General features: G+C 42.8%; 1 protein-coding gene across 4 annotated transcripts in view; it reads left to right on the top strand.

The window, feature by feature from the left end:
- The window catches only part of SV2C (synaptic vesicle glycoprotein 2C), a 106,328-nt gene that overhangs the window by 49,402 nt on the left and 35,005 nt on the right, over nt 1-21,921 (top strand). For all 4 annotated transcript variants that reach the window (XR_013977162.1, XR_013977163.1, XM_080972612.1 and 1 more), the window contains exon 4: nt 728-879. Coding sequence is in view for 2 of the 4 variants with exons in the window: in XM_080972612.1 (XP_080828738.1) it covers nt 728-879 (152 nt within the window). In the remaining 2 variants the exon portion in view is untranslated. The remainder of the gene's footprint in view (nt 1-727; nt 880-21,921) is intronic.

The following is a 21,921-nucleotide window of genomic DNA, read 5'->3' as shown; positions in this document are numbered from 1 at the left end:
GAGGTCTAAGAACACCCTGATGCAACAGAGGACCATGCAATAACAACTAAACTGTATAGTTTCTTTCTTAAACAGAGTTTAGTCCAATAATTCTTAGACATTATTTGAATTTTTTTGCCTATATCCTGAGTCATAACTGCACCAAAAGATTTAGTGGCTGTGTTCTCCCAAGCTGCAAAGGCATGATTTGTTTTAAGCCTGTTTCTCTTGCTTCTCTTCTTTGCTAAGTTAATTTCAACAAGCCTCAAATCTTCAAACAGAGGAAAAAGCAAACCATGTCTCATTTCTCCAGCAAGCTGGGTCCCCCACAATGCTCTTACCTCATGTCACTGTAGCTTGGTGAGCGTCTGGGGTGGGATTGTCAAATAAACCATGATCAAGCAAGGTTATTGCATTCAGTCAAAACGCCAAACTGTAGACAAGTTATTGCATTCAGTCAAAACGCCAAACTAGACAAAACAAACCATGGTTTGTAAGCCAAAACAAACACTTCACCTTATTGTTGGTTGCTAGAAAATAAACAATGGTTAATGTGCTGGGCTGAGTTCGAACACTGAAGCAAACCACACTTTGACTAGACAAACCATAACTGTGTTACATACACACAAGGCTGGTGTAGTGAAATAGTTGTTTTGCATGCCACCCATTAAAGACACAAATAAAGACAGTGCTTGTTCATAGTTTCTATTATGGTTGTATTCAATTTATACTCTGTGTCTTCAATTAGGATTGGAGGAGCTGTTCCAGTTGTATTCTCCTATTTTGCTGAAGTTCTTGCTCGAGAAAAACGTGGAGAACACTTAAGTTGGCTTTGCATGTTTTGGATGATTGGGGGCATCTATGCATCCGCCATGGCCTGGGCAATCATCCCTCACTATGGTAAGAAGCATATTTTTTGTTGCATAAAGCTACTGCTATCAATGTACATAAATGCTAAGCCATAATCAACTACAAGGCATTTCAGTGTTAGAATTGATTGTTTTAAAGAAGCAGAATGTGGGGGCAAACACTTTGCAGAAGGTAGTAGTGCTATTGTGATTCGGCTTGTCCACACGTTTTATGTTCCTAACATATGATTAACTTATCTCTAAACAGACATTGGGGTGTGTTTTTGAGGGATATTTTGAAGAGTTCCTTTGTTTTGGCCTCTTATATGTTGATAATTGCTCAGTGAGTTCCAGCTGGAAAAAAGGCCTGGTTGTACCCAATTACTTAGCGGTATATCTCACTTGCTGTAGAGGACCATGCAAATATAGATTTTCAAATCTGGTTTCTACTAGTGTCATTTGACAGAGAAAGGGGTTTATAAATGCATGAGGTCATATAAATATGCATACTCATAAGTTTAATTTAATTTATTATACATTTTTTAATAGTCTAAGGTGTGATGGCAAGTTTTATATATTTTATAATTGCAATAATACTTTTCTTTAGCAAAACTGGGCATAAAAGTAAAATTAAAAGTCATTTTTAAATTATCAAGAGTGAACAACGGTTGTTAACTTTTACAAAATATGCATTTTTAAAACTTACCTTAAGGCAAGGTATTTATATACATGATTACAATAAATTGCTTTCAAAGGTTACTTTGCTTTATTTTAGTGTAAATAACAGCATTTTTATTGCAATGGTGTCCTCTAACTTTTAAATGTCAGTACTTTGTAGCCTTGAAGTATTTAAAATACCTTTCTGCAATGCATTGAACTAATTTTCTCATTGGACGAATCTCAGGCTTATCCTACAGCTCTAAGTCAGCCTAATTTAACCTTTCATAGCTGATCTTCAGTATCATATCTAGGAGCCCATCTGTGTTTTTTTGTTTGGTAGTTCCAAATGTTGTGGCAGATTCATTGGTCAAACTGGCCACCCCAGATCATGGATAACAAAGGATGCAGCTTCCTTATCATAAAAAATGCAGGCTGGGATACAGAAAACTTGCCACAATAATGATTCATTCAATTGACTCCCTCTTCAGGAGTGAACATACGTAACTGGTATAACATAGACATAGGCTGTTGGACCAACAGACATAGCTTTAAAGACCTTGGTGATGCAGTAAATGATGGGCTGTGTTCGGACAGGAGATACAGGCAATACTGCTTTTGCAGTTTAGGGGAGAATCATATATATTGGAAAGGACAACCCATCCATGAGGCAAGGAATGCATTGCTTGCTGCCGCTACTGCTGTGTGTTCCTTGGAGGCTGGATCTGTCGCCTCTTCATCAGCTGCTTCCATGCTGTCTCCTCCCATTCCTAGGGATGAAATGGCAGGAGTTGCCCTCTGGGGTCTCCTGGACTCTTCACCTGCCTGGTGTGATTCAAAGCAGCTGCAGTCCCTAGAGGGAGATTAGAATCTCTCTGATATGGTAGATCTTGTCGTTCATAAGGCAGGGATGTGCCTACAATGGTCCGTAATAAAATAATAGGAAATGATTTCACACCCTGCTGTCACAACAGCAGACTGCTCCTGAGAGATAGAAGCCAAAACTACTTCACACCTTGGAGAAGTGTTCCAAAATTATTTACTGCAGTTGTTGCTGCTGCACCAACACCAGATTGGATATCTGTAAAAAGAAGAATAGGGGGAAAAAAAATCAGTCTTGGTTTTGTCTAATACTGAAGGTCTGTGTTCTTACTGGCATTTGACATGTGTTTAGCATGCTGAAACCAGTCATCTTTTGTGTGCTGTATACAGATGGACAAGCGCATATCCAATGTGGGGTGGGCAGTTTGTTTATTTTATTTTATTTTATTTTGATACCTCATCAGCCCTTTACTGTGACATCCCAGGGCAGGTTACAATAATTAAACATACAATTATAGAACAAGTTAAAGAGATGCAACCATAAAAGAAGGAAGGTGTAAAAAACAATTGCTGATATAAAAGTAGTTTGTTTTTTTAAGAGTTCCAATAGAGATGCTGACTGGGATATGGACAAAAGAGTTCTGAAACATTGCAGAAAATGTGTCCCACGGAATTGCTTAGGCCAGAACAGGTTAAAAAAAAAATGAAGTCGGGAAAAGAGAGTACTTTATTGGAAGATATAAAGGAAAGAATAATATAACTAGTTTGTGAGTGTCTAGAAGAGAATGAAGGAGTAACTACTCCCTCTCTTTCCCCTGATGGCCAGTTCCAAATATGCTGTCACACACTGTAGAGCAAGGGTGGGCAACTTGAGGCCCTTCATGTATATATATCAAAAACCCTCTGCAAGCTGTCAGCTCAGACTTCAGCCAGAAGCCTCTACATATGTAAATTGCATTGGTCATTATTACTTCTAAAGGCTGTTTGCTAAGAATCATGTACACTCTGATGGACAACCTATGGAATTTTCTAGGGAAATGATCTCCAATGCAGATAGAAGTGGAGGAAACAGGGCTGGGGGATACAGTACAGGAAGAGAAGGGATCGACCCCATACTCTCTAGAACAGACACATTGAGTTCTGCTGGGGAATCTTTCATATTTCACATCTTACTGTCATGGTCCGATCTACGGGCGATCGAAGTCCCGGATGAGGACGTTGGGACTGGGGGCAAGATGGCGGGGTGGGAGCAGGAACGAGAGTCCAGAAGCCAGGGGTCCGAAGGTCAGAAAGCAGAGAGTCACGAAGTCAAGGGTCCGAGGGTTGAGAAGCACAGAGTCAAGAAGCCAAGGTCCGAGGATCTGGAAGCAAGAAGCCAAACCCAGCAAGGCAGGAAACATATAGCTGTGGCAAAGAGCTGAAGGGAAATGCTGACCTTATATCCCTTCCCGGCTCTTGCCCCCAGGTGCAGCGAGTTACCAAGCGGCCTCACCTGTGTGGCCGCGTCTTGCCTCTCCAGAACAAACTTAGGAAGGCCCCAGTCCTGCGAAGCCCTACTGGTCACAGGGCCTGGCTCCTGCAAGCACTCCTGACACTTACTGGTGCAGTGGGCATGGATGTAGCCAGGATTTTTGTTGGGGGGGCAGGATATTTGGGGGGCTCAGGGCATTTCTTAGGGTGGGCAGAACCGATGTGATTGGTCAGTTAGTTATTTCTATTGTTTTACTTGATCTGGGGGGGAGCGGGACCTCCCTGTCCCCCCTGGCTATGCCCATTGGCGGCTTCTGCCAAACCTTAGAGCCCCTCATCCAATGGATTTTCAGTGCAGGAGTACACCATTAGAGCGTATACTTAAAATACTGAAAGCAACAAGAATGACAAAGTTCTATAGAATTTTGAACAGATGCTTGTGCAGATTAGTATAAGCAAACCAAATTAAATCCCCTGGTTATCTGTTTGTGGTGTTTTCTCCACCATGATGCAAAGGGTTTCTTTTTGTGTGTCCCCCACCCCAATCATTTAAATGTTTGCCTTCTCTGTGGTTAGTAGCTTAAGTAGCATTTTAGCACATCTGCTTAATGAACGCTGAAAACATTTCATTTGTAAGTGCAGTAATTACCCTTTCCTGTGATTCTATAAGCTGGATAGGAAATAAAAGAGGGGAATTGCTTACCCAGAGATGGTAAACGAGGAGTGGAAATCCTCTAAAAATAAAAGCCAAAGTATATATGGCAGTGCCAAAGTCAAACTAGAGGGGACAGTGGAATATCATTGATTACCCCTCTCTCTCACACACACCCCCCCCCACACATTTGAAAGGAGAAATCAGCCACAAGAGCTGTTGATATAAACATCTCCCCACCCCCACCCTAAAAAACCCCTGCTGCTTATGTTTGAAACTAGGTGCAAAGCAAAATCCTCCCTTTTGTGTCAGTTCTGCTGTCTCAGCTTCTTAAAGTTCTTCACTTCTCCAGAGCTATTAAACATCACTACAATTTGTATATTCTGCTGGAGGACAGTGCTAAAACTGTGTGGGTGAATGAGTAGTGGATGTCCCTCCACCATACTGATGTTCTCTGGTGTGAATTCCACATGCTCACCTAGTTTCAGGGAAGACAGTTCATGTGATTCTTTTCTCACCCTTAGGAAGACTCAGGCAGTGTTAGAAACTCAGATATATAAGCTGGGTGCCAAATGGCTCCTTAAACCAGGGTTACAGTCACCAAGATGGAATGTCTAGATGCCATTATGGGGCCAGACAACTTGAAAATTGCATTGGTTTCCTTTTGATTGTACTTGCTTTGTCCTAACCATATGAATCTCTTTGTTTGGAGCATGTGAAATCAAGGCAAAGTTACTACTGGAAAAAATTGTTACATTTGAAATGATCAAAGTATTTGCTTAAGAGTAAAAGCAAAGCAAGACAACAAACCAATCATGTTATGTAATTGTGCAGATGAGAAAGGTATGTTTAATGAGCATGTCTAGAAAAATAAATTACATTAACCCCACCCCCACACTGCTCTAAAAGGATAGCCAAACAAAGGAATTAGAAAGTAACCTTTTGAAAACAAAATGCAGCTTTTCCATTCCAGTCGCTGTTTCCTTGTTACAGATTGTTGTTGGTTGTATCCCATGTTTCCCCAACAGCCTGTGTTTTGTAGTGGGGTGAGAGGAGCAGGAGAGGGACACTGTCTTTTTTTTTTTTTTTTTTTTTTTTTGCAAGTAAATTTTTATTCAGAATTTGTACAAAAAAAGAAAAAAAAGAAAAAAGAACTAACAAATACAAAAATAAACATTTTAACATAAATTATTCATCCTATTTTCATACTATACAAAAAGGAAACATACAATCATACAAAAAATAATAATATAACCATTAGGCTCTCCTTAGCCTTTGACTTCCCTTCACCCTTTTGGTAAGTATCAAATAAATCTCGGATTGCGTAATTAGTTTATTAAAGTTTATAGTTATTAGCTGATAAAGTTTTTCTAATACCGCCAGTTCCTCCTATATATCCGTTCCAATATAGTTCCAAAATTTACTCCAATTTTTTTGAAATTTCTGGTCGTCTTGGTCTCGTATTCTGCCTGTTAATCTATCTAGCTCGGCATAGTTGATCATTTTGACCTGCCAGTCACTTATGTTAGGAATAGTTTCTATTTTCCAGTTTTGTGCCAGCATAATTCTTGCGGCTGTGGTGGCATAGAGAAATATTTTTTTATCTTCATTTTTTATTTCCTTACCCATTATTCCCAGCAAAAAGGCCTCAGGTCTCTTGGGAAAAGTATATTTAAAAACTTTTTTAAGTTCATTATAAATTGCTTCCCAAAAAACCTTCACCTTGTTGCATTGCCACCACATATGGTATAGGTCTCCCTCCACTTCACCACATTTCCAGCATGTCTTATTTTCTGATCTATAGATTTTAGCCAATTTTGCCGGCGTAAGATACCATCTATAGAGCATTTTCCAAACATTTTCTCTCAAACTCGTACAGGCCGTAAATTTAATATCTCTATTCCACAATTTCAACCACTTTTCAAACTCGATGTTATAACCGAAGTCAATTGCCCATTTAATCATTGCCTCTTTGACTTCCTCGTCTTTTGTATGCCATTCCAGTAATATGTCATATAATTTAGACAATGTTTTGTTTTTGCCTTCTATTATTTCTATATTGAATTTTGATTTCTTGTCCTCAAAGCCCATTTTTCTTTTATCTTGTTTTAACATATCATTCACCTGATGATATTGTAGCCAACCGGTGAATTGATCCTTTATTTCCTCATACGGTTTAAGTTTAAGCCCTTGTTCTGATTTTCTTACCAAATCCTCGTAGGTGGCTGTCTTCCCTTCCATGTTGTTTTTTTTTATTGTTAAGACCTCTACTGGTGAAATCCACCATGGTGTTTTTCTTTCGAGAAGGTTCTTATTTCTTTCCCAGACCTGATATATTGGTCCCCTGAAAATATGGTTTAAGAAGGCCCTGTGGACTTTCACCTTCTCGTACCAGAGATATGCGTGCCACCCATACCGATTATTGAAACCTTCTAAATCTAGTAGGTCTCTGTTCTCCAATTTTATCCAATCTTTTAGCCAAAGTAGGCACGCTGCTTCATAATATAGGCTCAGATCTGGGAGAGCAAAACCTCCTCTTTCCTTTTTATCAGTTAGTATTTTCAGTTTAATCCTTGGTCTTTTCCCCTGCCAGATGAATTTCATCAGGGTTCTCTGCCATTCTTTACATTGTTTTAAACCTTTAATAACTGGAAGAGTTTGAAATAAAAACAACATCCTCGGCAAAACGTTCATTTTAACCACTGCTATCTTCCCTAAAAAGGAAAATTTCATCCTCCCCCATATTTCCAGATCTTTCTTTATTTTTTTCCATGTAACTTCGTAATTATCTTTATATAGGTTTATGTTTTTTGCCGTGATCCACACTCCCAAATATTTCACTTTTTTCACCACCATGATTTCCACTTTTTGTTCTAGATCTTTCGTTTCTTCCTTAGTTAGATTTTTAACCAGCATTTTAGTTTTATTCTTGTTTACCTTAAAACCTGCCACCTCTCCAAATTCCTCAATTTTTTGTAATGCTTCTTTTACACTATCTTGTGGATCTTCCAAAGTCAGAACAATATCGTCGGCAAAGGCTTTAATTTTGAATTCCTTCTTTCCTACTCTAATTCCTTTCACTTCTGTTGCCTCCCTCAGTCTCTTATTAAGTACTTCCAAAATTACAATAAATAATAAGGGGGACAGGGGGCAACCTTGTCTGGTCCCTTTATAAATGTTAAAATATTCTGTTGTATTATTATTTATCACCAGCTTTGCTTTCTGTTCTTTGTATATTGCTTCTATGCCTCTTCTAAATTTTTCGCCAATTCCCATCCTTTCCAAAACCTTCTTTAGGAAGTTCCAGGAAACATTGTCAAATGCCTTTTCGGCGTCTATGAAAACCAGTGCGGCTTTTCTGTCTATTTTCATGTCCAGGTATTCAATAATGTCAATCAAATTCCTTACATTATCCCGTAATTGTCTCCCTGGGAGAAATCCTGTTTGATCACCATGAATTTTATTAATCAAGACCTTCTTTAGTCTTTCCGCCATTATGTCTGCAAATAGCTTATAATCATTATTTAATAATGAGATTGGCCTATAGTTCTTTACTTCCATAGTGTCCACCTCTTTTTTAGGGATCAATATAACATAGGCTTCCTTCCAGGTATTAGGTATCTTTCCTTCTCTCAATATATTGTTCATAACCTCTCCCAGCACTGGTGATATTTGGTTAATTAATATTTTATAATATTTGGCCGGAAGGCCGTCCGGTCCCGGCGCCTTCTCAGCTTTCATCTTTTTAATAGCCTTTTTTATCTCTTCCTGTGTTATTTTCTCCTCTAGTGCTGCTCTTTCATCTTCTACAATTTGTTCCAGATGGTGTTTTTGCAGAAATTGATCTATTTCTTGTTCTGTTTCCTCTCCTCTTTTGTACAAATCCTTATAATATCTTTGGAATATTCTTTTTATTTCTTTTGGTTCTTCCATAATCATATCTCCTTCTTTTATTTTACTGATCGTACTCAACTTCTTCCTTTCTCTCAACTGCCACGCTAGATATTTCCCTATCTTATTTGCGGACTCAAAGTTCTTTTGATTCATCCTCTTAATTTTCCACTCTATCTCTTGGTTAATTATTGTAGCAAATTTAGCTTGTAGTATTTTTAAGTTCTGTTTTAAACTTTCTTCACTAGGGTTAACAGTTAATTTTCTTTCATTTTCCATAATCTGTGTTAAAATCTGCTCTTTCTTTTTTTCTTTTTCTTTTCTTAATTGGGTATTTTTCTGAATCAAAAAACCCCTCATGACCGCTTTTCCTGCGTCCCACACCGTCTCTATGGAAGTTTCTCCATTTAAATTCCACCTAAAGTATTCTTCAATTGTTTCTATAGCCTTATTTACTATCCTTTGATCATTAAATAAATATTCATTCATTCTCCATCTGGCTGTTTTAACCTCTCTACCTTTTAACTCCATGGAAACCGCACTATGATCAGATAAAGTTCGGGGCCAAATTTCAGACTTAATTAAATTCTGTACCAATTCCCTCGAGACCCAAATACTGTCTATCCTCCCCCAGCTCTGATTCGGATTTGAAAAAAAAGTGAATTGTTTTGCAGTAGGGTTTTTAAACCTCCAGACATCCGTCAATCCCAAATTATTTACCATGTCGAAGAAAGATCGTGGTAGTTTACCTTCTTTCCCATCTTGTCTTTTTGTTAATCTATCCATATTCGGCGTCACCACCCCATTAAAATCTCCCATCAATATCATTTTCTGGTCCATCCATTCCATTAGTATATTATCTAATTCCAAAAAGAAAGCTGATTTTTTCTCATTCGGGGCGTATATTCCAACCACAACTATTTTTTCTCCATGAAACACCATCTGTACCACCACTATTCTCCCATGTTCATCTTTGTACAGTAATTGCGGGTCATATTTTTCCTTTATATAAATTACTACCCCTCTTTTCTTAACCTTGTCGGAGGTCACAAAGTCCAGTCCCAATCTCTTATTACTTAATACTCTCTTGTGTTTTCCTATAACATGCGTTTCTTGAAGACAAATTAAATCCCAATTCTTTTTCAACAATACATGTGCAATCTGGTTCCTCTTATTTTTATTATTCAAACCGTTTACATTCCAGCTTATTGTTTTTAAAGCCATCTATTAAACTATTCTAGCTAATTTAACTAGATTAAATAGAGACTACTGTTCCTTGCTTTCCTCCTCTTGTTCTTCTCCTTCTCCTGTTAAGCTCTCCTCTTTTTCTTCTTCTTCACTCCCTTCACCCTCCTCATCTCTCTGTCGTTCCTCCCTTTCCACCTCCCCTTCAACTTTTCCCAGGTCCTTCTCGTATCTCCTCGCAAATTTTTGGAGTTCAATACTGGTGCTTAATTTAAACCTTTTTTCCTTAAAGTAGAATGAAACGCCTTCGGGAAACTCCCATCTATACAATATCCCATTCTTCTTCAATTGGTTTGTTAATTTTTTGTATGGCTCTCTCCTTCGAAGAAATCTCGAAGGAATTTCTCTAAAGATAATAATTGGGCTTCCTCCAATATATAACCTTTTTATGTGGTTCTGTTGCAGTATTTCATTTCTTATTTCCAAAGTGTTGAACATGACAATTACATCACCTGGCAGCTTTTTCTTTCTGGTTCTGTCTAATTTTGGTCTTATTCGAAAAACATTTACTAAATGACAGTTTATCTCCTCCTCGCTCTTATTTAACCAAGTTGCCAGCTCTTTTATCATTTTAGATCTAATATTCTCATTTGGGGTCTCTGGTACACCCCTCAGTTTTAGGTTGGTTTGATTTTGTCTCATTTGCGTCATAGCCATATTGTCCAACAGCTCTTCCTGCACTCTTTCTATCTCTTTAACTTCTACTCTAATTCTATCCACCTCCTTCTTACTAGTTTTCGTATCTTTTTGCACCTTTTTCATTGAATCTTCCAAAACCTTAGTTCTTACTGATAAATCTTTAACTTTTCCTGTCAATTCCCCCACCACTCCCTCCAATTTCTTATCCAAAGTGTCCTGTACCTCAAGTAATTTTCTCTCAATATATTGTTCATTATTTTTGAATTCTTTCCTTATTTCGGCCATCAGACTGCTATAGTCTTTAATTTCTTTACTTTCCTTAGCATCCTCTTGCCTCGACGACCTCCTTTCCGCTGGTGTTGCCACGCCTTTTTTTGCACCGTTTGTCATTTTGTAGGCTTGAAAGGTCTTGGGGTCCACCACACTTTTACAGTCTTTGTCCTCTTAGAGGGTGGTATTATAGAGGTCTGGCGTCACCAAAAATTTTCCTTTACTGGAGACTTGGAGGTTCTTCAGGAAGTGTTCTTTATGCTGGTTTAAATTCTCCTATTTGGCTTTTGGCGCATGTCCCTTTAAATCTCAAATACATGCAGAGGCGTAGTAGATCAAGGACAAGATGAAATGGCGGGTAACAAAGCCAAGTTAAGTCTCGAAATGGCTTCCTCCTCCCTTTTTTATACCCATAGGGAAGTCACTAACATAAAACCAGCATTAAGGTCTGGGGAAGACCCAGGCTTTCTTCCACCCACTTCAAACAAAAAAAGTTGTTGTTAACAATAACGTCCTCAAAAAACCTGTCAGTTAAAGCATCAACCAAATGCCCCAGAAACCTCCTTTCCTCCTCTCAAACCCGGTAAAGAGTCTCTCAATAAAAAAAAAAGAAAACTCAATATTACCTTGCTTCCAACTCTTTGTACTTTGTACTTTGTAAAATGTACTTTATTACCGAGGATATTCCTTCCCCTCGCTAGCGGTTACTTTCTTGCTCTTTCATTCACGTCTGCCAGCTTTTCGCTTTACTCCTTTATCATTCTTACCGCCAGTAGTGAATTCCTCCTTCTTTTGTCTTTAATTACTTCTCCGCTGGGTACTTCATTCAACATTCCTTTTGCTTTTACTTTGATTGTTTGATTGTTTTCCAGTGTTCTCCCTCCTCTGCTTTCATCAAAGCTTTAGAACTATTTCCCAGCTTTTCCTCTGTTGTCGGAGGTCCGCCGCTTTCACTCGGAGCCTGAGGCTTCACAGCATGGAGTCTGATATTTCCCCTTCTCGCTGCGGCTCCAGCCTTGTTAAACGCCGGCAACACAGGCGAGCACGCGCAGCCTTGCTGGGTGTTATGGCCAACAGGATATTCCACCTGTGGTTTAGGGGTTCACGGAGCCTTCGTGACCCCTCTAAGACCCCCACGCTGTTCGAGGCTCCTCAGACGAGTTGCCTCGCGCTCCTTCCCGTGGCCGCGGCGTCAGGAGAGGGACACTGTCAGATAGTTTCGATTTGCCGCTGATTCCTACATCTCTATTTTTATGCATTTTAAAATGCTGTGGCTGAAGAACAGCACTGAGCCAGACCCAATCACGTACTCTCCATAGATGTTGTGGGCATATAAATCTCGGGGGCTGCTAACTCACTCAGCCATAGAGTCAGCTCAATTACGTGCTGCAATCCTTGTAATGAGATTTTCAATGGTATCAGCTTAGCATTAACCCACAGTGGCCTGTTCAGCCTTTTTGTTGTATAATTAGAGCATTACCTTTCCAAGTTCATGTTGTCTCTGATCTGCCTTGAACTGTTGTTATCGAAACTTTGTTATCGAAAGTTCAGTGTAAATATTTAATAATGACAGCCCAGTTGCTTCTTTAGAACTAGCCTGTGTGGTGCAGTGTCTAGACTGATACCTAACACAGTGTGATTGAATTTCCACTGATACACCCAGACAAATCTTGTTCACCACTGGGGATAGGGATCCTACCTTTGTTTGACAAAATTGCTCCATATCTACCTATATAATCCTCACCAATGTGGAGCTTTTTCCCTTGCAAGATTTAGCGTTATGCCTTCTGCCATTCTGCAGGGAAGGTTTTTGAAGGTTCCATGTTCAGAGAGGTATTGTCCTTGTGGTCTAGGACAGTTCAAGACCATTGCACATGCCTTGTTTACTGTCCATTTTATGCAGTAATTTGTGACAAATGTTTGAGCCCCATGTTGAAGGAGTGGTTAGGGTGTTATGACTCCTACAGGGTTTCCTTTTTATTGAATAGCTGAAGGCATGATAGCATGGAGAAAGTAGCAAAATATCTGAGCAATGCCATGAAACTACATCGTCATAAGACCTGAGTGGTACTTTTTAACCTTATTAAAGCTGTATAGTTTGATCTCAAAGCATATGTTTTGATTCATATGTTCCTGTCCTTGTATGCCAATAAAGTTTGTTTGATTGATTTTTAATGAGCAGGTATGCTGTACATATTTTATCCTTAAACTTCTGGTGCAGTTTAAAAGCTTACATGTGATCATCAACAGGTATGAACCCCTGTAAAATTAATCATCATGCCTTCTTTACAGCTTGTTTTCTGACTAAGACCAGCAGATAAATAACAGAATAGTTAGTGCCTATTAACATATGTCATAGCCATATTTCAGTTGACTTGAGTTGCTAAACTCCCTGTTGGACTGTGGCCAATAGCACAATGAGACCCTGGGATGGGAGTAGGTGTAATTTAATCTCTCTCTCTCTCTCTCTAATTCTGCAGAAAATTCCCAAAAGCCAATGTTCTTGCTATAATGTAGGAAAGAGAGTAAGAATAATAAACTACAACATGCTTGAAGTTAGTCTTTGCATGTTCTTTATATTCTTAGCTTTCTTTCCTGGAATATAGCAGGCTACCCTTTCTCAGTTATTTATTTGAAAGAAAATAATAATATGATGACTTGCAAGGGAACAGAATTGCTCTACCCAGAGAACATCAATTTAGGATGCTGCTAGGGATACTGAACTGGCGATTCAGGCTGCATATATAACCATACATGATATGACTTACTCAAATGAATGCTGGCAACCTTTCTTTGATAAGGGTGCTGGGAATGGTAGCTCTGTGGGAGTAAACTACAGTTCCCAGGATTCTCTGGGGAAAGTCACATGGTTTAAAAGTATGGTGTATATGCAGCCTCAGAGTCATAGCATCATAAAAAGAACATCTTACTACTTGGTAAAGTAAAGTGTGGGATATTGCCTTGCTGGAAAAACTAACAAATAAGCTGAGACTCATCAGTGGCCAGAGAAAAAAGAATGATTTGGTACCTAACATGTTTGCTCTTGAGACCATCTTGGCTTTGAGTCCTGGAAGACCCACTGCCTGTCTTGTAGGCCATTTTTCCACCTGGTGTGGGAGGGCAGGATCCTGACTGACTGAAGCTACAAAAAGCTGAGGTTGCTGAACAGACTTGGGTTATGTTGTTGTTTGGGGGAGGTTGGGTAGGGAGTTGTTGCTGTTGCTGCTTTTTAAACTTTATTTTAGATTTTGTTGTGATTGATGTGGAAATAGTTCAGTTTGGTTGTGTGTACTTTAATATTTTATTTATTGTTTGTGACTGCGTTTGTTATGTTGTAGATATTTTTCATGTTATAAAGGGTGAAGCTAAAGGACCTCAGATGGTTAAGTCCAGTCAAAGGTGACTATGGGGTTGTGGTTCTCATCTCGCTTTCAGGCCACGAGAGCCAGCTTTTGTCCAGAGCCAGCTTTCTGGGTCATGTGGCCAGCATTCTGGCGCAATGGAACATTTTGGTTAGCCTCCTAAAAAGTATTGGCCAATTATGGATTTTGCTTCATTAGGATTTTTTTGTGTTGATTATGCTTTTACCACATTCTCTGTACTGTTGAGGCTAAATGAAAACAGGCAGCCCCACAGGGTGGTGATATGAAATTATCTCTTAATTCTTCCATACTAGTTTTCATGAGCAACTCTTATTTGCTTCGTCTTTGGAAAAATCTGCATATGAAAGAATTGCTTTGGTTAAAGACTTGCTATAGAGGTGGAAAATTAGAGTGGTGTCTGAGTTGTAGCTCAACTCTCCAATTACATGCCCCCCTGTGTTAATTTTCCTCTAGTAAGGGAAGCAGGACCTTGTGTTTTCTAGTCATTAATAGCCTCCTGATGAACCAACCATTTCACCTTTTACACCTGCCAGAGTGGCACAGATGGCAGCCTTTTTCTCCAGAGGGTCTTGTAGTACACTTGACTTTCTCTAAGGGATCAGTTTCCCTCTAGTAAATGAACATGTTTACACCAAAACCAACTCGAGTGCTAAAATATAAAAAAGGGAAATGACTCAATCCATCAATTAGATTTCTAGCCAACTTTTAAAGGTAAAAGCCTTCACAAAGCAGATTACAACTTACTTGTTGTATGGTGTACATCCAACACATGGATAATTAAAATAACAAACAAGAAAGTAGCAATGAAAACTTCAGTCAAAAGCATGCTGCTCTAAATTTAACCAAATGTAGAGTAGAATAAATAAGCCTTTAAAATCCCCCTAAAGGCCAGCAAAGGGGGCAAGCCCACTTCACAGGAAATGACATTTCAAAGTAGGTTGGCAACCCAAAGGAGGCTGTTTGGGCAATTTTTTTTTTTAAAAAACCCACAAATATATTGTTATGAGTTTGTGGGTACCAGACCCATTCTAGCCCATGGACCCAGCCAGTGTTAAAATGTAAGCTATGCTGGCTTCCTGTGTTCAGGTAATTGCCTGGGTGAAAGGCCATTAAGAAAACAAAGAAAAAGTGATCTATTAAGAGAGCAGAAGAGTCAGGGTTCTGTGCCAGATGGCAAATATATGGGGCATCTCTTCCAGCTCTTAGATAGTTAGAAGGACAAAGCCAGAGTCGAATTCAGGAGTTGGCTGTGATGTGACTGAGGAGTAAAGCTGCAGGCTAGAAAGCCAGAGATGGCAGAACATGATAATTGATTTCTGCTTGAATCCAAGGCTGTGGCTGTGAAAGAAACAAGACCCCCTTGGGGTGCTGATGCTGTGAACCCCAGGTTGCATATATATGCGTAAATAAACCATAGATACCCAAAGACACCACAGTCTCTGCAGTATCTCATATCTCCAAAGGAAAAATGAACCCTGGGTAAGCACCTAGGCACCCTGGAAACTTGCACCGCTTGGAGATTGGGGTGGCATGCAATACCATTTTGGTTACTGGTGATGATTCCATTTAATGAGAATGAGTCAATAAGCAGGGTTGGGGAACCTTTAGCCCTCCAGGTGTTGTTCAAACACAATTCCCATGACTATTTGTTATGCTTGTTGGGGCTGATGGAACTTGTGTTTGACAACATCTGTGGAGGGCACAGGTACCCTATCCCTGCCCTAAAGCAAGTTGGGAGAAAAACTCATTGTGACATTGCTTTCTCGGCTGAAGTTGTAGGATAAAATACATTTTACATATGTGCAGCTACTGAGTGAGCAATTTCTTTTAAATTAAATTTTGTGAGGAAGAACAGATGCCATCATCAAGAGAAGCTACTGAAATGGACTGAAAGTATATCTGCATTGAGCCCTGGTAGTGGAATTGACTCCACTTGCACTAATTTGTTTCTTCCATGCTCCTTTCACATTTTTGAGCACAAATGCAAAGACCAGTAGAAAAGCAGTGAGGGATAATTCCGAACAAGTTACGTGTGCTTAGGTGTGTTAATTTGCACATTATTAGTTGTCTAGGTTATTTAGGGGAAGGGCTATAGCTTAGAGGTAAGGCAGGGGTGGGGAATTGGATCCAGGCAGTGGATCATTATATCCACCCCCTGTCAACATTGATGGATGGGCAGGAACATCTGTCTGTCAATCACCTGATGTGATAATGATGACAGGTGACTAACACATGTCAACATTCAAAGGAGGTTGCAGCAACTGCTGGTCAATGGTTACAGCCACCTTCTTTAAAGATGTGCTTTCTGTGCTCATTGGAGCTGGCAGCATGCCTTCAAAAAATGCTTTCTATATCTGCCAGTCAGCTGATTTGTCCTTATGAGGATATCTGCAGAGGAGGAAATACTTCTAAAAGTGGAGCATCTTCCCATCTGCAGATAAAGCAGTTTGGGTTCTGTGATGGGACGATGAGCTGCTTGTGTGTAAAATCCTAGTCCCTCAGAGTTTGGTCAAGTTTGCAAACCTCTGTCTGTAACGGAGCCCCTTAAACATGGCTCCGTCAGTCGCTGGCAGATTCCGACAGTGGTTGCTTTCGGAATCGCTTCCAACATAAAAGCTCCTTAACGGAAACACGTCTTCTGGACTCTCTGCGTGACAGTTTCCGGCGAGGAGTGGGTGTCCCTACAGGAGGTCCTGAAACCTCCCCACTGTTTTCGCTGGAAGTGTCTCTGAGCCATCCCTCCAGCTCCCTTTCCCTCAGCTCAGCTCCTCTCCCCCTACTGGTTCCCTCTTCAGCTGCTGAGTCTCTCCCAACCTGTGTGAGCCCTTTCACTTCCCTTCCTTCCAATGGCAGTTCCCTGACATCCACCTCCCCTCCAGGGCCCCCTTCATCCCCTCTCGCCCCCTCCTCTACGGGCGGTGAGGAGGCAAAACCCCGGAATGAACTTCCTTCATCTTCCGATGTCCCGAACACTTCTCTCCACCTGTTGCGGTTCCTGGTCTCGAAGTACTCCTCCTCCTCAGAGTCCATCTCCCCTTCCCCTTCCGATTCCGAGAATCCTTCCAACTCCTCCTCCTCATCGGTGGTCCCAAAGTATTCCCTCCGGAACCTCTCCACAGGCTGAGGTTTCCTTGGGAACCTTTGATGGAACGTTTCTATCAATACCTCGTCATTGATATCTTCTGCCATTACCCAAGTGTTTTCTGACTCCGGTTCTCCTTCCCACGCTACCAAATACTCCACCTGATCCCCCTTCCATCTGGCGTCGAGGATTTCTGCCACATGGCTGCTGCATTCCCTTTCTTCTATGACCGGTCCCCGAGTGGCCATCCCTTCTCGTCCCCCCTCATACGGTGACAGTAACGACCTGTGAAATACTGGGTGCAGTTTCATGTGGTTGGGTAACCGGAGCCTGAAAGCCACTGGGTTGACCTGTTGAATGACCTCAAAGGGACCCAATCTCCTGGGTCTTAATTTCTTACAACCTCCTTTGAACGGCAACCCTTGGGTTGACAGCCACACCCTATCTCCCACCCTTCGGTTCTTGTCTGCCTGCCTCTTGTATTCTTCCTTCGCCCTTTCTAAGTTGAGTTGGAGCTGACGATGGATTGCTTCCATTTCTTCTACAAAAAGCTCGGCTGCCGGGACACCCCATCTCTCCCCTTCTCCCCCTGGGAAAGCCCTGGGATGACACCCATAATTAGCCAAGAAGGGGCTCATCCCTGTGGACACATTCTCGGCATTGTTGTAGGCAAATTCCGCCAGCGCCAACTTTTCTACCCAGTCATTCTCTCTGTCATTGACATAACACCTCAGGTATTGCTGGAGGACCCCGTTTGCTCTTTCCGCCTGCCCGTTGGTTTCAGGGTGCCGGGCAGTCGAAAAGTTGACCTCCACCTGCAGTAAGCTCATGAGCTTCCTCCAGAACCTGGAAGTAAATTGTTTTCCTCGGTCTGAGACCACCCTCAATGGCACCCCGTGCAACCTAAAAATGTGTTCTACAAATAACTTAGCTGTCTCTTCCGCCGTGACTGCATGCGAGCAGGCTACAAAGTGGCACATCTTTGTTAGTAGGTCTACCACCACCATGATGGCTGTTTTCCCCTTGGACTTCGGCAGATCAGTCATAAAATCTATCGACACTGCCTCCCAAGGTCGTTCTGGGGTTGGTAAGGGTTCTAATAGCCCCGCCGGTGCCCGCCTCTCCCCTTTGGCTCGCTGGCATTGCTCACACCCTCTTACATACTCCCGTACATCTTCCCTCACCTTAGGCCACCAAAATTCCCTGGTGACCAACCACATGGTTTTGTGTTGTCCAAAATGCCCCGCCGTGGGGCTGTCGTGCAACTGCTTGAGTACCCTCCCCCTTAAGTCTCCTTCAGGGATATACAGTGCCCCTTTGTAATACAAAGCTCCATTTCTTTCCTCGAAACCCCCTGGTTCCTCTCCCTCACCCCTAAGACCTCTGAGCTTATTCTGGGCGTATTCATCATTCTCTGTTTCCTCTACCAGTTCTCTTTGTCCCACCAATGCCGCCCCACACACCCAGCGGTCCTCTGGAATGACATGTCTCTCTTCGGGTGCTCCCTCCCCCTCCAAATATTCAGGTTTGCGTGAGAGAGCGTCCGCCCTAATGTTCTCTGGGCCTGGCACGTAACAAATCTCAAAGTTAAATTTGGAGAACTCCTGGGCCCATCTCACTTGCCGTTGGTTGAGCACTCGTGCCGTCCTCCAATACTCTAGGTTCTTGTGGTCAGTGCACACTTGCACCTTATGTTGTGCGCCAATTAGCAGGTGCCTCCATCTCCGGAACGCCTCATGAATGGCTAGTAGTTCTCGGTCATACACCGTGTAGTTCCTCTCGGATTTGTTCAGCTTTCGCGAAAAAAAGGCACACGGTCTCCACTCTGACTCCTCCTTCCCTGGCTGCAGAAGCACCGCCCCAATAGCTCTGTCTGATGCGTCAGTTTCCACTCTCATCGGTTTTTGTAAATCCACATGCAGGAGTTGTTGTTCCGAGGCGAAGGCCCTTTTTAGTTCCTCAAATGCTCGCTCCGCCTCCTCAGTCCAAACGAACTTCTTCTTACTGCTGAGACAGTCCGTAATGGGCGCCGTCAGGTGGGCAAAGTTTCGGATGAACTTACGATAGAAGTTCCCAAATCCTAGGAACCTCTGCACATCCTTCCTTGTTTTGGGTGTTTTCCATTCCAGCACCGCCTGGACCTTGCCGGGATCCATGGCCAATCCCTTGTCTGACAGGCGATACCCCAGGAATTCCACCTCCTTGGTATGAAACTGACACTTCTCCAGTTTCACCCACAGCTGGTTGGCTTGCAGCCTGCTCAACACTTCTCTGACGTCTCTCACATGCTGCTCCTCATTCTCAGAATACACCAACACGTCGTCTAAGAAGGCCACACAATTCTTGTAAAGCAAAGGCCCCAGGACGTGGTTCATAAACGATTGAAAGCACGCGGAGCCTCCTTGTAGGCCGAAGGGCATAACTAAATATTCAAATGCCCCCAAAGGGGTGAACATGGTGGTTTTCCATTCATCCCCCTTCCTTATTCGTATCAGGTTGTACGCCCCCCTTAGGTCCAGTTTAGTAAAAATCTTTCCCTTCCTGACCCTTGTCAAAATGTCGTCAATCCTGGGCATAGGGAAAGCCACTGGTTCTGACACTGCATTTAAGGCCCTGAAGTCACACACAAGCCTCGGCTTGTTCGTGTTTTTTTTTATCCACAAAAAACACTGGGCTGCCCCCCACCGCCCTGGACTCTCTGATGAACCCTCTCTTCAGGTTCTTGTCAATGAACTCTCTTAGCTCCTGCATCTCTCTGTCTGACATGGCGTACAGCTTGCCTACAGGGAGCTGTGCCCCAGGGAGTAAATTGATTTGACAGTCAAAGGGTCTATGCGGGGGTAGTTGGTCAGCTTCCCTTTCGCTGAAGACGTCGCGGAGATCTGCGTATTGTCGTGGTACCTTCACGTTCTCCGTTACTTCAGTCCCTGCTAGGGTGGCTTGGGCCCCTGCCAAACCCTTTCCCTCTTTGCAGTGTTCTAAGCAATGTGCTGAACCAAAAGAAACCACTCTCTGATGCCAGCCCACCAGCGGATCATGTAACGCTAGCCAGCTCATCCCCAATATAATGGGAGCTCCTCCCAAGGTGGCCACATTAAACGCTATCAGTTCGGTGTGCCTTGCCACCTTCATTATCATTGGGACGGTCTGCAAGCTGACTTCTCCTCCCAACAGCTCCCTGCCATCGATCGTGGTCACCTGCAGGGGGTTGCTTAAAGGGATCGTCTGTATCTGGTGTTCAGCTGCAAACTCTTTGCTCATGAAATTGCAGGAGCTGCCTGAGTCCAACAGCGCCTTTATCTTTAGAGGGTGTCCGTTTGGCAGCTCTAGCGCCACTTCTATCACTAGGGCGGGTTTAGGAGGTTCTGGCGTGGGCACTTTCACTGCTCTTTGGCCTGGCTGCTGTGCCCCGACGGTGGCAGCCAGGCGTTGGCTTTTACTTGCTTCGGTATTTCTTCCTCTCTTCCCTCCACAGCTCCTACCATCCCTTGCCATTCCTTCCTCTGGGGGCAGACTCTGGCAAAGTGACCTGGCTGTTGGCAGAGATAGCATTTCCGGGCGCCTTTTCCCTCCTTCTTTCCCCCCTCACTGGGCTTTGAAACTGCGCGCGCGCGCGCTGTTCCGATTTCCATCGGCTCTGCCGGCGGGAAAGTTGGCTCTGGAATGTCTGGAATGCGGAACTCCTTCCAACGTTCCCCCTTCCCTTCCCGCCTCTCCAATGCTCTCGCCTCCTGGCGCGCTCCTATGGTCAGCGCTGATTTGGTCAGCTGGTCCATAGACTCCGCCCTGGGCGCCCGGGAAAGTTCGTCTTTCACAGCCGAAGAAAGCCCTTCTTCAAAGAGCATTTGAATGGGTTCCGCCGATAGATCCCACCCCAATTTATGGATCAACATGGTGAACTCAGTCCAGTACTCACGGACAGATCGGCTCCCCTGTTTGCAAGCCATTAACTGTCTGCGGACCACTCCCTGTTCAATATCGCTGGAAAACATCAGATCCATGGCGCGAAAGAACTTCATCGTGTCCTTTAGGACGTCACTATTCGCTGCCATCAGGGGTCTAACCCAGTCTCTCGCCCCCTTTTCAAGATGCCCAATCACGAAAGCCACTCGTGATTCCTCGTCAGGGAATTCATCAAACTGCAGATTGAGGGCATATTGCATCTCTGTCCGAAAGCCATGATAGTCTTTGGGCTCCCCCCCAAACTTCTGCACCAATCCTGGTACCTTTCTGACGAGCTGGGTGTCTTTCCCCTTTTTGTCTGCATCCTGAGCCCTCCTCTCCTCAAGCCTCGCCGTCTGCAGCGCTAGCTGGACCTCCAACACCCGGTACCTTTCTTCCAGGCTTGGACCCGCTCCAGCTCCTGCTTCTCCGGTTCCGGCTGGGTTGCTCATGATGCCTTCTCCTGCACAAGCTGCTCACGAAGACTGTCGGAATGCTGTGATGGGACGATGAGCTGCTTGTGTGTAAAATCCTAGTCCCTCAGAGTTTGGTCAAGTTTGCAAACCTCTGTCTGTAACGGAGCCCCTTAAACATGGCTCCGTCAGTCGCTGGCAGATTCCGACAGTGGTTGCTTTCGGAATCGCTTCCAACATAAAAGCTCCTTAACGGAAACACGTCTTCTGGACTCTCTGCGTGACAGTTTCCGGCGAGGAGTGGGTGTCCCTACAGGAGGTCCTGAAACCTCCCCACTGTTTTCGCTGGAAGTGTCTCTGAGCCATCCCTCCAGCTCCCTTTCCCTCAGCTCAGCTCCTCTCCCCCTACTGGTTCCCTCTTCAGCTGCTGAGTCTCTCCCAACCTGTGTGAGCCCTTTCACTTCCCTTCCTTCCGATGGCAGTTCCCTGACAGGTTCAATGCACTTTCTCAGTGACAGGAGTAAGATTGCATGGTCATAACCCATTTTGTTATGGAGTGCAAATCTCAAATATAATGCAACCTCTTGTAGGCATCTTAATGAATGTGAGATGTTTATTAAGTTCAATA

This window comes from Podarcis pityusensis, assembly GCF_964106645.2.
Source record: "Podarcis pityusensis genome assembly, chromosome: 11".
NCBI classification, from domain to species: domain Eukaryota; kingdom Metazoa; phylum Chordata; class Lepidosauria; order Squamata; family Lacertidae; genus Podarcis; species Podarcis pityusensis.
The sequence above is the reverse complement of the archived record's forward strand: the minus strand, read 5'-3'. Positions and strand labels throughout refer to the sequence as shown.